This window comes from Nanorana parkeri, unplaced genomic scaffold (genome assembly GCF_000935625.1).
Source record: "Nanorana parkeri isolate BGI_ZX_2015 unplaced genomic scaffold, ASM93562v1 scaffold21, whole genome shotgun sequence".
In the NCBI taxonomy this organism is placed as follows: Eukaryota; Metazoa; Chordata; class Amphibia; order Anura; family Dicroglossidae; genus Nanorana; species Nanorana parkeri.
In genome coordinates, this window is record NW_017306289.1 from 1,348,905 (window position 1) to 1,365,192 (window position 16,288).

General features: G+C 41.9%; 1 protein-coding gene across 1 annotated transcript in view; it reads right to left on the minus strand.

Annotated features, from left to right (window-relative positions):
- The window catches only part of TMEM131 (transmembrane protein 131), a 151,225-nt gene that overhangs the window by 3,117 nt on the left and 131,820 nt on the right, over positions 1-16,288 (minus strand). Inside the window, 9 exon segments of the mRNA XM_018562803.1 lie at positions 2,544-2,704; positions 3,651-3,742; positions 4,496-4,595; positions 4,701-4,819; positions 6,761-6,923; positions 10,929-11,087; positions 11,230-11,351; positions 11,596-11,726; positions 13,697-13,872. Of these exon segments, the coding sequence (XP_018418305.1) occupies positions 2,544-2,704; positions 3,651-3,742; positions 4,496-4,595; positions 4,701-4,819; positions 6,761-6,923; positions 10,929-11,087; positions 11,230-11,351; positions 11,596-11,726; positions 13,697-13,872 (1,223 nt within the window).

Here is a 16,288-nt window from a genome sequence, read left to right on the forward strand (position 1 = left end):
AAGAAAAAAAGGGGGGGGGGGAGGAGGTTCAGTTTTGTACAAAAAGGCACAAAGGGTTAAGACAGCATTCACATCAGAGGCTACTGCTGTGAGATATGGGACCCATAAGTTTACAAGAATGTACTAAAAGTTACATTTTTCTTAAAAACTCTTCTTTTAGGGCAGAAATTCTGACCATGAGCAGTGGAGGTACTGTGTGAAGGGTTGCCACCTGTCTGGGATTCACGCAGGCAGTCCAGGTTTAAGTTCTTTATGTGCTCTGTCCATGTTTCAGGCCAGCTGAAACCTGGACACAAGATGTCACAATGTCAGGTGGACAGGGGAGACCATGGGGTCCTTGGTGTTCCTGTTCCTATGCAGCCGCACTTCATGCAAAGTACGGGAGTAGACTCCTGCTGTGACTGGGCTCCCACAGTTCTTACAACATTCACAATCTCGCTTTCTCTCTCTCCATTGTACACTACAATCTACTGCATGTCCAACGCTAAATTTATACACTTTGAGCCAAATTGTGTGGGGTGCAGGAGGAACCAGTGTGTGGTTTTTTTTCACATTGCCCTTAATGTCCCTCACGCCAAAAACAAACATGGATCTCGGCAAACAATTTGTGACTTGTTCAGAAACTTTGTGCTTTGGCCCATTTACCAAGTCCTGCAGTGTATGGCCCTGAATCAGGGACACAAAATATCACTCCTGGCCCTCCTCCCTCCCTCCCTCTCTTGGCCCTCCTCCGGCAGTCTCCCCTCGCGCCCGGCAGTCTCCCCTCGCGCCCGGCAGTCTCCCCTCGCGCCCGGCAGTCTCCCCTCGCGCCCGGCAGTCTCCCCTCGCGCCCGGCAGTCTCCCCTCGCGCCCGGCAGTCTCCCCTCGCGCCCGGCAGTCTCCCCATGCTCTCGCTCCTGTATATACTCCCCAAAAAAAATTTGCAGCGTGGCACTAGAGTGTTGGGGTTTCGCTTGAAGAAAAGTTGGCAACCCTAACTGTATTAAGAATTGCTCTTTAGTAAAAGGGCTTCCAGCTATTTAATATGGTCCATGATATTTTTGTTAAAATTATATTCTTTTACATTTTGGTTTAAGTATGTCATCTTCCAGTTTGGATGCTGCATCTAACAATATAATCAGAAATGTAAACGTAATTGGGTACACAATTATGTACATCACATTGCGATGGAGTGATGGCAGGGGAGTCAAAGACAAAAGTGAAGGAAAATTCACACACAACTGAACAGAGTTCTGGAGAAGAGGCAGCACCTGCTCATGGCAGACTACCTAACTTTTCCATGTAGTTGTTAAAGCATTAAGGGAAATGTGAGGAAAATGCGACACCAGCTGCCTGCATTACTCGGATTTACAACAATTTGTAAAGTGTACATAAGCTGCCATCTGTGGCCTTGAGCAACCTTGTGACTGAAACTGTAGAAGAGCTTGGCACTCAAACCTTTCCCAGCATGCCTTTAGTGTGGCAGGACGCATGCAATATGATCTACTGATGAACTACAAGAGGACCTGTCTATCAGAAATGATTTAATGTAACAAGTAAAGAAAACTTCCCCTCCCTTCCTATACCAACAGAAATGTTGCCTTCTAGTTGTGTCTCAACTACTTCACAAGTACTCAGAATCAGCAATTACGATTAATCCATCAATTTACATTAAAAAAGCTTTAGGGTTATTGCTTGTTTATTGCTTTGTAGCCAGCTGCAGTGTCGCTTTTAGTTCAGCAGGCTTGTTTGCAAATCCGAGGTGATATATTAAGCGGATATTTACTATATTCTACAACTCTACATCATTTATAGTAAAAGTGACTATATTCACATCAATTAAATTGATTTGGCTGAAGAATGCATTTGCTATCTTTGATTAGCAACATTAATATGTTAAAGTGGTACTAAACACTCGACAGGTATCCTAATTCAGTGTTAGCAAATCAGTGTAGCATACTCCAATATTTGTAAATGCTGCAGTGTGGCCACTTACAAACCTTTTCTCCACTGCTTGGTCCTGGCTGCAGAACGCAGCTACTTGAATGTTCATGTAGGAGAGGGTATGTATTAAGGACACACTGGGCAGAAGCACATGAGCACTTGAGGTCACATTAGGGGGTGGAGGAGCGGCTTGCAATCTGAGGCAATGAATGCATGATGGGAGCGTGCATGGATGGGTGTTTCAATGGGACACTATAAGATGAATGAGACACCGAAGCTTTGGACAGCGGTGAGGGGGCGACTTGAAACAGGTGGAAGGAAGAAGATGTATGCATCAAGAGGTATCAATTAAGTGAGTCTTTACAACAGCATTAGAGGAAGCAAAAAAGTAGGCTTCAAGGTCACTTCAAGCATGTAAGATGGTATACTTTTGTCATGTGATGACTGGTAACATCATCACTGATCGATAAACAGTGTACAAAGGCATCTAATTTTGCAAGGAAATCTGGCAATTAGGGTTTAGACTTGGCCACTACAAAGTATAGCCAGAATTGATAAGGATTTTGCCACCAAACAGCTTATATCAAGATCTAGCTTAACAGATTAATCTCCATACTTACAGATGTCACATGGGTTGGGGATCCAGTGCTGGTGGGCCATGTCGGCACAGAATCTGTGGCAGGATGATCCCAGATTGAAGATGTTGTCTCAAAATCTGTCCACTTCTTTTGCGGATCATGAGTGTAAGTACTTCGGGGTAAAGAGAAATTGCCGAAAACTTCTGTGGAGGATAAAAGGACATGCAATAAATATACAATAGCAGCTGACTAACAAATTAAAAAGGGACTCAAAGACAGTAGGGCACATATGCAGGGACAAGTATTCAATTTTTAAAACTGTGGTATTATTCTGCAGATTTCAATATATCAACTATTTTTTACTTACCATTAACATTTTTAAAGGCAACAGTAATGGAAAAACCTATGAACAATACAATATCAAGGGCAGCCACCAGTGTTAAGCCAGCTAGTTAACCAAGCCTAAACCAAATACAGTAAACTCCCCATTGTCCGGAATTCAAGCAACCAGCAAAAAAAATAAAATTGGAGGATAGAATATATCCCCATTTTTTGATGCCATTGGCTCTATGCACACTAAAAAAAAACCTGCCGGTTGCTTGGTCCACACTAAATATTTATTTAGCAACTAAATTTATTTAGCTGCTAACAAAATTCTTTGTTTACATCTTGCTGCCGGCCAGTGGCTAGATTCCGCTGCCGGCAGCAGAATTTAAACGGGGAGCAATAGCCTGCTACTGGCTATTATAAATTGCAATAGCCAACAGCACACTGGCTACTATACCCACGCACTGAGCGGACCGGAGAGTACTTTCTCAGGTCTGTCCCCTGCTCAGTGGGTGGGGGTTTCAATAGCCAGCCTGCTTTTGGCTATTTTAAATTGCTTACTAGTCAACTCTCAAGCAACCAGAAACTACAATTATCCATCACCTACCAATCCCGATGGGTGCCAGATAACTGTGAGTTTACAGGAAAGATGAGTAACAAGCCAACTTCTTGCATATCTCAAGAATTCCAGGGGTGAGACATTCCTGCCAAGATTCCCATTTCTGGCCAACTGCCAGAACAGCTCTGGGGAGAGTTGGTCTTTATATACAATTGTTAATCATGCATAATTATTACATAACCTATACTATGGAAAGTACTAACCTCCTGTTAAGTTGAAGGTATTGCTAGATCCAAAGGCGGAAAATGAATAGTCGGGACTGTTGGGACTGCTGATTGGGCTCCACAGACCAGAGCTGCAAGTGAAACAGGCATATGATATTCATATTAAAATAAATGCACTTTGGTAAATAGGAAACAATGTCAGACATGGTGTTACAAATAGCAACCAACCAGCCTCTGCATTTACTTCTTTTAGTGCAGCACTAAAATCTGTGTACTGTGAACAGCACCATAGTCGGCTTCCATGCTTGGTGTTGGGAAATAACAGCTCCCAATAGACTAGAGGACCTAAGCTTGGTTGGCACTCCGAGTCCTGTCTTTAACGTAACACTTTTTTTCAGATTTTTTATTTATAAAGACTAAAAGAAACCAGTACAACAACAGAAACATAAGACAACCCCGTTCCCAGGAATATATAGCAGTATTACAGAACAATCATACTCCACAAATAATCATTTTTCCAGGGACATGCGATACCATCAAGGTGACTGAAAGACGTAGTCTTTCCAACCCACCTTTCTAATTCTTTACTTGTAGAAAGACTAAACACATACCTAGAGGTAATGAACCTCACACAATAAAGATGAGGGAAAAGCCACAGAGAATAGGACCTGAAGGGTCCGGGCTATACAGCAACCCCTCAATGACCAGTGTTGCAGCATCGCTCCCCCCCCTTTCCAAAAAAGGGAGGGTAGATTGCTTCTACATAGCTGGGCTACACAACCTCAGAGTTTAGAAGGTGGACATTTTTTAAGAGATTTAACACATTTTAAACGCATGCTGCTCTTATCTACTAAGGATGCTCACAATACATGACTTCTCTTTACCTGTCTGAGTTATCACTATCCATGGATACACTATGTGACATGCTGATGTTGTTAGTTATGTCACTTCTAGCAACAGACGATTTGGATAATCCGTTGCCACCTGTTTGGGCAGAAAAAAAAATAAACAGTGTAAACAGAGCAACTTGGTGACGTAAAAGTGAAGGCAGAGTATTTATGGCTGTGCAGATAACATGTGGCTTGTTACCTGGGTTCTTGTCATATCCAGCAGCAACAGCAGCAAATGTTGGATTGCCATTCCTTCCAGGTAAAGAGGCTGCTTTAGTCAGTTTGTGTTTGGGGACAGTAGAAGTGCTTCTTAAATCACTGAAAGGAAAGATCCTTTGTTATTGTAGTCACAACCACCAAAATGTAGTTTTTAACAAGTTACAAAGTTCGTTGATAAAGGATTTAAAATCCATCCTCCTTTTACAACAATGCGGTGGAAGGTACGTAGTGAAAATATACCGTACATGAACATACATGTGAAAAGCACACAAGTATCTGGGGAGTAACAAAACTGTCAGGAATACAATATACAAAAACAAAAAACCCCAAAATATAAGAAAACAGATTTAGTTACTCGAAACATTATATGATTACATTAGTTGTACTAACAGAAAACATGAGGACATTCATGTCTGAATGTTTTAAAAATTGGACTGACATCACTTGTTCCGATTTAAAAAAAAACATTAGTCATGCCTGATTAAACAGCTGAATTTGTGTCAATGGAAATATAAAAACACCTCCCTGCTATTACAACTACTAAGCAAATTGTGTCTGTTCCTTGAACAGCTACCCTGTTTCCCCGAAAATAAGACCTACCCCAAAAATAAGACCTAGTACTATTTTTGGGAATTGCTAAAATATAAGACCTACCCCGGAAATAAGACCTCGCTGTGACCATTCCCAGGGCAAGTGGTGGCATAAGGGGGAACTTGAAGAGCCGCAGGAGAGAATCAGCAGTGCCAACGAAGCCAGCGCTAGAGGAAGCCAGGCGGCACCGGAGGGAGCAGATGCCTTCTCTATAGCGTCGGCTCCTGTCACAGGCGGAGTGATACCAAATGCACTCCGCTTGTGAGGAATCAATAGTGAAAGCTCGCTTCGCTCATTCTGGCCAGCGATTGGTTAGCAAATTGCTTTCGGAAAGGTACGGCACCCCCGATTGCCCTGATCACCATATTTTTGTGCATGAATACATGTAGACTTTTCTGCATGAATAAGTGTGGATTGTTGTACATAAAAAAAAAAAAAAAAAGACCTACCCCGAAAATAAGACCGTGTTTTTTTTTGAGCCAAAAAAAATATAAGACTGTCTTATTTTCGGGGAAAACACAGTAGTTAGACTGATGTGGTTTTTCTAAGTATCACTCTATGGCTTGTGTAGTGTTATAATATGTCAGTTTAAACAAGAGTAAGGTGTCAATTTCACACTGATCTTTGGTTAGCAAAGTGCTATGGAGGATGCTTGCACATGCCCAGATTACAATTTATTAAAACCACATCATAAGCAACATTCAGACCTCACAAATATAGTGGCATAAGGCTCTTCAGAAATTGCTCTATCAGTATTTGTGAAGCCTCACATATACATCATATACCTTTTATAGCCCTTGGAATGTTGTTATAATGTATATAATACACAACTGTGGAACCTTTGAGAACGGTCACCATATTTATGAGGATTGAATTGTGTCATGTTGTTAAAGACTTAACATGACCTATAACAATGTTCTTCCTTGAATATGGTGATGAAATGACCACTGAAATAGATTCATATTGTTTACCTATAAAAGCTGTGTATGTTGTCTACATTTTGTATGCATTCTGTGATATTTATGCTTCTTTATGTACAGTGAAGTATACATAAGTATAGTGAATGTACACTGTGCTGTGCATATCTGTGCTTTGCTTAAGTATTAATCCCCCCGGACATTTCCACATTTTGTAGAGTTACAGCCTGGAACTGAATTAAATTGAATTGGGATTTTAGATCTTTGGCCTACACAGAGTCCATTAAGAATGGAAAGTGGGAAAACGGCACTTTCTGCTGTGTGTATGCTCTGTGCTGTACATCGGCCACCCCATCATCGCAGAGTCAGTGGACTTTTGCTATATTAATGCAAAGGGTACATTCAGCTGTCTTTAACTACCTTCTAGTTTATGTTAAGGTTAAAGGTGAGCAAATATTATGACAAATGTAACGGACATTTCCTATAAAATGAAAGGCTGGTGTTTGCACCTATGGTCAGTCATCACACTTACTGACTGCTTGTGCTGTTTACAATGCTGCTGTAGCTGCTTCTTAATCCATAGGCCAAAGTTGGAGGAGGTGAAGGGCAGGTAGCAGCTGGTGAGGTCTGCCGTTGTTTTAAGAAGTCATCTGCGTTGTGGGTTTGCACAGACAATTTGTAAAGGCTATCTACTGCTGTAATCACAATCCAAAAAACAATGTTACAGTACACCATAAACATACACGTTCCACTTTGTCAAGCACATCCAAACCATCTTAAAACAATAAAAAGAGGAAGAAAGAATACAAAATAAACATAACTCTAGTTAGTAACTGCTGTATGAATGTTCAGCTATTTATAGGCGTTTGTGAAATAACAGAAAGAAACAAGTAGTTCAGGTCTAGCTGTTTATATTTTATGGATACGACCGATTTCTACATTTCAGGTATGTCAGGCATGTTAAGCTTAAATGAAACAGCAGGCCAAATTGGGTGAAATAAATCTTCAGGGGGCTACATTTCTGCTGAGGGATACACCAACTTAATTTCAAAAGGTTACAGTAATTTGGTAATAAACATAATAATTACAATTTACATCAAAGGAAGGAGCCATAAAACATTTCCTGAGGAATTCAGATACAAAATGATTTAAAGAAAATGTAGCATGTCGCAGTGATTATTAAACCAGCAGTTCTTCTAATTGGAGCTTGCTTATAGACCCCGGACTGCAGGTGCCAGACAGTGGGTTCTGGTAGGATCAGACCGGAGGAAGATATTTAGAAACATTTTTAAGACTAAGTGTGACTATGGGCTAAATAAAAAAAAAAAAAAAATTAAAATTCAAAATAGTTGCAGTGGGTCAATAGCATGAACACAGCTTTGCTTTTTCTGTGTTTTACGTTGGTTTTATTAATTACTCGATGAACGTGCTTGTGGAGCCATTATTTTTCCACTTTCTATAACAGGTCAAGCTGCCCATCAAAAGTTATGGGCCATTACAGGGCTGGAACAAATCATATTATATCTTTTTATTCATGTTTATTAAACCTTTATTTCAAAAGAAAAATAGGATTTTTGTACTCACCGTAAAATCCTTTTCTCTCTGTTCATTGAAGGACACAGGCAACAGATCGTAGATCCTGAATGGTAGGGTAATATCGCCACCTGCAGGAGAAGGACGCTAGGCACAAAACTAAAGACCAATTACAGCCTAGGGGCGGCCCCTGCCGGTGGCCAAACCCCCCCCCCTGCTGACAAGTCTCCAGTTTAGTAACAAGCAGTTAGGAGTGTACACCCCATAAAGAGGGCGGGGCCTGTGTCCTTCAATGAACGGAGAGAAAAGGATTTTACGGTGAGTACAAAAATCCTATTTTCTCTCCCGTTCATTGAAGGACACAGGCAACAGATCGTAGATCCTGAATGGTAGGGACGTCACCAAGCAGTAACACACTGAGGGATGGGCAACAACAAACAAAACACCCAAAAGACCCCTCAAGCGCCGCCTGCAACACTTTGCGCCCCAAACCAGCATCCGCCGATGCTCACACGTCCACCTTGTAGAACTCAACAAAAGGTGTGAACAGAAGACCAAGTAGCGGCCTTACAAACCTGAGAAACAGAGGCCCCGCGGCGGAAAGCCCAGGAAGCCCCAACAGCCCTAGGAGAATGGGCAGTGACAGGAAATGGAGGCTCACTCCCCTTAACGGCGTACGTCTGAGTCACAACAGTACATATCCACCTAGAGATGGTAGCCGCCGACGCGGCCCGACCCTTACGAGGACCCTCCGTGAGCACGAACAGGGAGTCGAGGGGCGGAAGTGACGTAACGAAAGAGCAAAGTTGCCCATATGCAAGATGGCGGACACAGGAGGCTGCAGCTGTGAGAACAGCGCAGCCTCCAGCTTACCTCCAATCCAGGTCCTACGAACATCCACCGGAGACCCCACATACAAACCCACACGAGGGAAGACCGGAAACCGTCCAGGACCAGCAGGGCACCGGCAGGAGAACGCCCCCGGCCGAAGCCGCGGCGTCGCCAGCCTGCGGAGAGAGCCGCGACCGGTGGGCCGGAGCCCCCGGTCAAAGGTCCCTCTCCCGGGACGAATCCCATGAGGCGTCGGGGAGGACCACCCCTCGCAGCCGACCCACCGTAGCAGAGTCTGCATGCGCTCGTCGGTCACCCAGGGGAGACTACAAGGATCTACAGTCATCCAGCCTGTCGCCCTGGGGACACTTGCTAGAAGAAAATCCAGTCAAACGGAAGAAAGGAAAAAAATTCTCCAGAGAAAATTTTTTAGCTCCTTACTCCTGACGCTAGGCAAAAAACTGGAGACTTGTCAGCAGGTGGGGGGTTTGGCCACCGGCAGGGGCCGCCCCTAGGCTGTAATTGGTCTTTAGTTTTGTGCCTAGCGTCCTTCTCCTGCAGGTGGCGATATTACCCTACCATTCAGGATCTACGATCTGTTGCCTGTGTCCTTCAATGAACGGGAGAGAAAAACAAAAAGTCACTGAAACTGCTTAAAAACCTGTTAGCTGTTTGGCTTTCTTTGTCACTTTCCTAAAGTCCATTTAAAATGACATGTCAGTCTAAAGCTTACGTAGAAAATAGTAATTTCCTCTGAACTCCTCACAACGCTCCCGGCCGAAGTACTTGTAGTGGTACTCACAGTGACAATCACGGATGGCACCGTGCAACTAATAGTGGAAAGCAGAAATAACCAGCACTCAGTAAATATCTTTGATGTCCATTTAATAGGACCAATCGTCATGTACAAAATGTAAAAATTGTCGCACTGATGAAGGGATCCTGTGTGGTCCCAAAACGTCGCTATTTTGTACATGACAATTGGTCCGATTAAATAGACATCAGATATTTACTGTGCTAGTGATTTCTGTTTTCCACAGTCTAAAGCTTACCCCCACACGATACAATCTGATTGTACAATCTCCTTTAGATCTACCAACAAGTGTGTAGTACAAGCACCTACCTGACTGTATACAGATTGAGTAGGTCCTCATATTACACAGATTTGGTAGATCTAAAGTTGATTGTACAGAGCTTGAACAGCCAGATTGTAACGTGCGTGTTGACCCTAAGTGTACCTTGTCCGCAGAGCAACAATTTTATTTCAGAAGGAATAGCATTGTTACCCTATTACAGGTGGAAAAATAACAGACTTACTGGCAGGAACAGGCGGCAATAAAACATGGGGTGAATTCGAAAAACAAAGGACTGTTGTGTCAATGCTAGTGCCAGACTTCATCATATACATCTTTTTGCCTAAAGTTACATTTTAATGGAATTCCTTCAGGATGTGTATTATAGTAGCCGTTCCTCATGAAGTATACAAATACTTTAATTCCCAACGATTAAAAGTCGTTACTTTTTAATCTATAAAAGTAGTTCTGATAGCTAATCACACTAACAAAAAAGCATTGTGACACTTGCAATATAAGAGCTTTGAACTCTGCTGCATGAGATTAAAGGTAAGCAAATAGGTGAGAACTACAAGTTTCAGCATGACAGCATGCAAAGGTGAGCAAACATCATGCTATCAAAATTGGCACTCGCTACATTCTATTTTGATCATCCATTCTAGTTATCCCCTTAATCATTTGTTGAACTATCCAAAGTCTATAGAACACTTCAGATAATTTTAGGTGTTAAAACAGATCACATAGTTTACATTTTGTCACTGATACACAGCATACAATCACTGGTGGCAACAGTTTTATTGAAGGAAAGTCAGCGGGTCCAGGTGACATAAGCAATACAAATTAGGGCTCATTCACACAGACATGCTCAGCCACAGAGCGTGAAGATCTGTGCAGAAAGCTAGACCTGGAAGGCCAGCTGGTGCGTGTAGCCTCCTGTATAACTCAATGACAAGATACAGCTGCACATGGACCTGTCATCCGTTCAGGTATGGCTGCAGCCTTGGATGCAGACAGTCAGCATTCAAGGGCATGCATCCATACCTGTTCAGATGCGCAAGCTCAATTCAGGGCGCCGGTTTATCCTGTCATTGAATTTTACAGGCAGCTGCATTCGGCTACACGCACCAGCTCTCCCTCCAAGGTGCAGGTTTTTGTACATCTCTTTGAAGGAGGGCTTATTCTAATAAATGTCACGGTAAGATGTGAACAAGTGTAAAGTGATAAGATATCTTCAAGGTCTGAGTAATGAAGGAGCATACTCACAGCTTCCTGATTTGTGAATTGGCACAGAGTCCCACTCTGGAGGTGGGGAGTCTTTCTCTCCCTCTGAACTGCTGGTGCTGCCTAGCTCCTGACCAGTGCGACTAGGATGAAGCTTCCCCAGCACTGATTGCCTGTTCTCTCCTAACTTACTGTTTGTACCTGCACAAAACATTAATATGCCATGCTCAATGAAAAGCTGCCACTATGTTGTCAGTGCAAATCTAAAAGAAGCACATGGTTGTTAGTGACAACTGCCAAATCACTTTAATAAACAAAATAAAGGCTTAACATGGATACTTACCTCTTGGTTTCTGCAAATTTCTGGGTTTTGAGCTGCTCCCTAATGAATGCTGCACAGCAATTTTGGGGAAGTTTTTAAGCTGTTTGTTTTCTAGGGGTGTGGTATATGGCAACTCCAAGGAGCTGGAAGGGAAGAAAAAGCAGAATTTTACATTTGTATTGGATATCCCAATCCCAATGGCATATACTATGATCTGATCCTCTATTGTCAACAAAGCAGACAAACAAGTGTGCATGCTGTCCTTGGATTTTTTTTTTTGAACAAAATTACCGCTGACATAAAACTGCTTAAGTGATTTTGCTTTTGTAATAAGCAATTGGATAAACAGTAGTGAAAGCGGTAGAGATGGAACTTTCACTCCCTTACCTTGGCTTAACCTCTGTTACATTCTCTTTTTTGTTTGGCCCAGAGACTTTCTTGCTCTTTTGCTTTAGTTTACTTGTTTCATTTTCTAACTTTTCAGATAACACATGTTTTCCCTTTAATTTTTCTGGTTCCTGTATAAGCACAAAATGTAATTTATATATTAATGTTAGTTGGACAAAAGCAAAACGTTCCCCAAGTTCAGATAGAATAATTTGAAACATTGGAACATTTTAATTACTAACGCAAAAAGTAAAAGACCGCTTATATACTTAAAAGATGATTATGAGGTAAGTGTTTTTTCCTGTAGTTCTCTTAAGGGTCACGGGATAAACTAGCATCCTCCTGTGACCCAAAGCTCAGTATATCGCGAGCCATAGCGGAGACCGCCGCAGCCGGGACGGATCCCGACATTACTGTCGAGATCCACCCAGCTGCGTGACAGCTGGCTCTGCCTATCTAGAGGCAGAGCCAGCTGTACCCTCCACCTCCCTTCCATCCCTGCAGTCAGCGCTGGAGGATCGGAGCGGGGAAGGAAATCCCTGCAGGGAGATGACAGTCACGGCTCTCTGCAGGGAGATGATCGAGAAGTGAGCGAGCGACAGTATGTGCACACTACCCGATCTATTGAGCAGACGTGTGACAGTTCCATTGTCACACGTCGGCACGAACTATGAGGCTGAGTGATTTTTACTCACCTCATAGTTCTCTTGTAAGTGCAACAAGAAGTTAATTTAAAGGGGGTAATATTAGAGGCAACTACATGGTGGGAGATTTTCAAATACAAATGTATTATGCACAAAAAGAAATAGTAACTATTACAAGAGTTCTGTAATATCCCCAGTTTACATACATTAGCTACAGCAGGAACAGTTTGGTGTTTTTATACCCCTGAGAATGAATGAATTTGTAAAGTCATTTATCCTGTGAAACTGCGTGTACACTCCTTCTGTGCAAATGGAGCCAAAATGAATGTTATTAGCAGAATTTCTTTCTAGGTTGAATGTAATATCAGGAAAATACCGCATTATATATATTTATTACTACTACTATGCTCCTCATCTACATCTAGTAACCATAATGCAATATTTTCCTGAAATTACATTCAATCTGGAAAGAAATATACTAATAACATTTGTTTTTATTCGCATAGAACTAAATCACAGGATGAATGGCTCTTAATGTATATTATAGTAAAATGGTTTGCATGGACTAAGTGGCTGCTACGAGAACCTTTAGACCAATGGTTCTCAATCTGTGTAACCTCAGGACCCATATTTGTCCTTGGTCATTAAGTCGCGACCCACGTCTCACTGAAATGGAATGCACAGCATTGCGGTACCACGCGCTCCAGTGCGGGGCAACTGAACTGTGCACGGGAGGTGGGGTATAAATGGCAACGCACCTCCCGCACCAGAACGCGTAATAGGTGAGATTGCGTGGTACAGTGCTTTAATAACACAGGACTGTTCCATTAACGCACTGTACTAGTGTGAACAGGCCCTCAAAAAAGCTGACAGATGCACAGAAACACAAACACACTCCAAATGTATTTTTTTTTTTTTTTTACGATCCACCCAGTCTCCCTACCTTAGGAGAACTGGAAATTAGAAAAGTGGAAGGCATGCGGTGACCCACTGAACATGGGGTCATGACCCACCAGTTCAGAACAAAAGCTTTAAACACTGCAGCATTACTCATTTATTATATAGGCAATAGGTCTATAGTGACATTTACTCCACATAAACATGAAGGCTGTTTGCACAGGTAACATAATAGAACAAAAACATGCCGAGACCATAGGACGATGGCACTTTGTCATACACAGGTATGTGGAATTATGCCTATGGGGTTTTAGAAATATGAAAAGCAATTATGTAACACTGTGTATACCTTACTCAATCTAATGATATTAGTTGAAAGGACACATCAGTACTACAACTGTATGAAAAAGCTCGTAAAGTCCCAAATGCAACACAGTGGATGCTTCAAAAGCCTGCACAAGGGCTTCCATAAGGGTACAAGAAGTGAAGATTTCGCCATTCTAAATTAGATTATGCAGTCTGTCAGAAATGAGCCCTGTAGAAAAGACTTGGATACATACTTCTTTGATAAGTGGCTCAGTGTCAGGATTGGAAGTTTCTGTGGTGGTAGAGGAGCTGTCATCATCTGCAAGAGAGTCTTTCAGTTCATCTTCATGCGACTTTCCTTTAACTCTCCTCTCTTTCTCTTCTTGTTTTTTCTGAAATTTTACTTTGTGCTGAAGAGTTTTCCCTTTTCCTATTCAGTAAAAAGAAATTGAACAAAACATACTTTTAGTCAAATCCTCTTTCAAAGCTTTAACATCTCCTGAATACCACAGGATATTCAGGTATGAAGAAATATAAAAAAGTAAATTCATTTCAACTACAACAGCTATAAAAAATGTGTGGTGGCTTCACTGAATATTATATGCCTATACACAATGGCGACAGCAACCAGAAAGGGTCCATCAATTCTTACAACAAGTGAAATGAGTTAAAGAAAGTCCCAACAGTACCTTGCTAGTTCTGAGTAAATACAGTATATAAAATAGATTGCAAAAAAATTGTTGCAGCCCTCACTATCTATGAGCAACAGTTATAGTCTTAGGGTGTTCACATATGGGATTTTTTTCTTTGTTTTGCCAAACACATTACATTACACACATAGCCATCTGTTGGAAGCTGGGTCACCTGAATTAAATGGATAGCTGTCAGGGTCAGCAGATATTTTAATGTATTTTTATAGACTCATCTCTGCTGAGCATATTGAAATTCATAATGTCCACAGTCTATGTCAGTTTACGCCAGGGGTAGCCAAACTCCGGCCCTCCAGCTGTGGTGGAACTACAAATCCCATGAGGCATTGCAAGGTTCTCACAGCCACAGGCATGACTCCCGGAGAGAGATACATCATGGGATTTGTAGTTTCACCACAGCTGGAGGGCCGGAGTTTGGCTACCCCTGGTTTACGCTGTGAAAAATATACTGCAGCACATCATTTTACATAGAGGTGTTTGCTACTGGATGGCTACAACAATCTGAACAATCATTGCCGGATGATTCTCTGTAACATCTCACAAGTACCTGAAAAAGACAGTATATCTTGGACTTTGATGTAGTGCACATTGTATATCAGTAATCAGACCTTTTTTTTTGTTCTTTTAACTTGAACTCCACGACGGTTCATGGATGGTATGAGTGAACTTGGTCTAGTTTTTAACCAGGATGGAAAAGACTTTGGGCTTTGGTATGGTAAGAAGCTCTATGCGGTGTGCTTAGCACTATTCTGGTCTCTTTACTGTAAACTATGTCTCTGGACTTGCAGCATTTTTAAACAAAGTCCCCAAGCCTTTTATTTCCTATAGTCTCGAGTCCTGGAATTATTATTTTTTTGCTTAGGCGAGGTCTTGGTTTCATATCTTTAGGTTTTTGAAATCTACTCCAGCATCTTATATATAATTTTTTTTACAGCACACATAGGGTGTTATTTTAAAGCAAGTTTAGATAAATTTAAAAAAGCATTTTCTTATAATTTTTCCCAATGCAACTTTTACAGAACTTGGGCAGCCCCATTGCAAGGCACATAGGAAAATGTGTTTATTATCTTATATCTTAACATTTTATTTTTTTTAAAGGAGTGTATAGATCACGTCAGTGGAGATACAATACTCTTCATAGAATCAGAAGCCCAGTAGCTAACCTTTCAGTTGTTTTCAGTTATAATATGGCAAAGAAAGCATCTTATAGTGGATCTTACCTCAAAAAAGTTAAGATTTGCCATCTTATAGGGAACATCTAGGAGGAGTTAACTGTGCCTAAGTAGTACTTGAAAGATGTGCCTTTTAGTTTGAATTTGTTCAAGGAACATAGCAGTGCAACTGCTACACCTAGGCACGCCTCTGCTTACAGCCTTATAGTGTTATATCTGCAGCAGAAGTGCTTTAAAACCGTCTAAAGCACTGCTGCCTTTAACTGCTTGTCTCACAAGATTTAAGGCTGCGACACACTGTACGTGAAGTGGTGGCGCGCTGCCTTCGCGTGCACTGTCTCATGTAATTTTCTCTCTGGCACGTCAGCGTGTGAGAGCTCGCTTAGCTGAGCTTGCCGGGGTGCAAAATGTCATCTTCAGCCAATAGGCTCACCTCTATAAACCTGCGCGTCACGATCCGAAAGTCATCCGGTTGTTACGTGCGAGCCAATTGGCTGAAGATCTGGCTACACTCAACTCGCACACTGCATGCGAAGCTCTGTGCCTGACAGCTTTGCACGGCTTCGCAAGCAGTGTGTCACTGGCTTTAGAGATTTGGTGATATCAATACTGAGCTACTCACCGCTTTCCTTGCTGGAGAAAAAAAAAACTGTACATGAGGACTTGTAGTGTAAGATTTTCCTGCTTCAGTCATTCTGGAAATGTGTGCTTCTTGATCACTACTCCATCAGTAATCAGATCAGCAGTCATTATTGGGGCAGCTCTGACATGTGTAAACAAAGCACTGCCTCTATCAAGATGAGGACACCCCCACACAGCAGAACAAGTAAGGTTGAACAGTTTAGCTGTAAGGAGGCTACATGCAATACTGGTGACAAGTCCCTTGTCCCCCATTTGTTTTTTTTCAGCCACTGATTTCACAGTTAGGCTCTATAAATACTTACCAATTAATTTCAGATTTCAT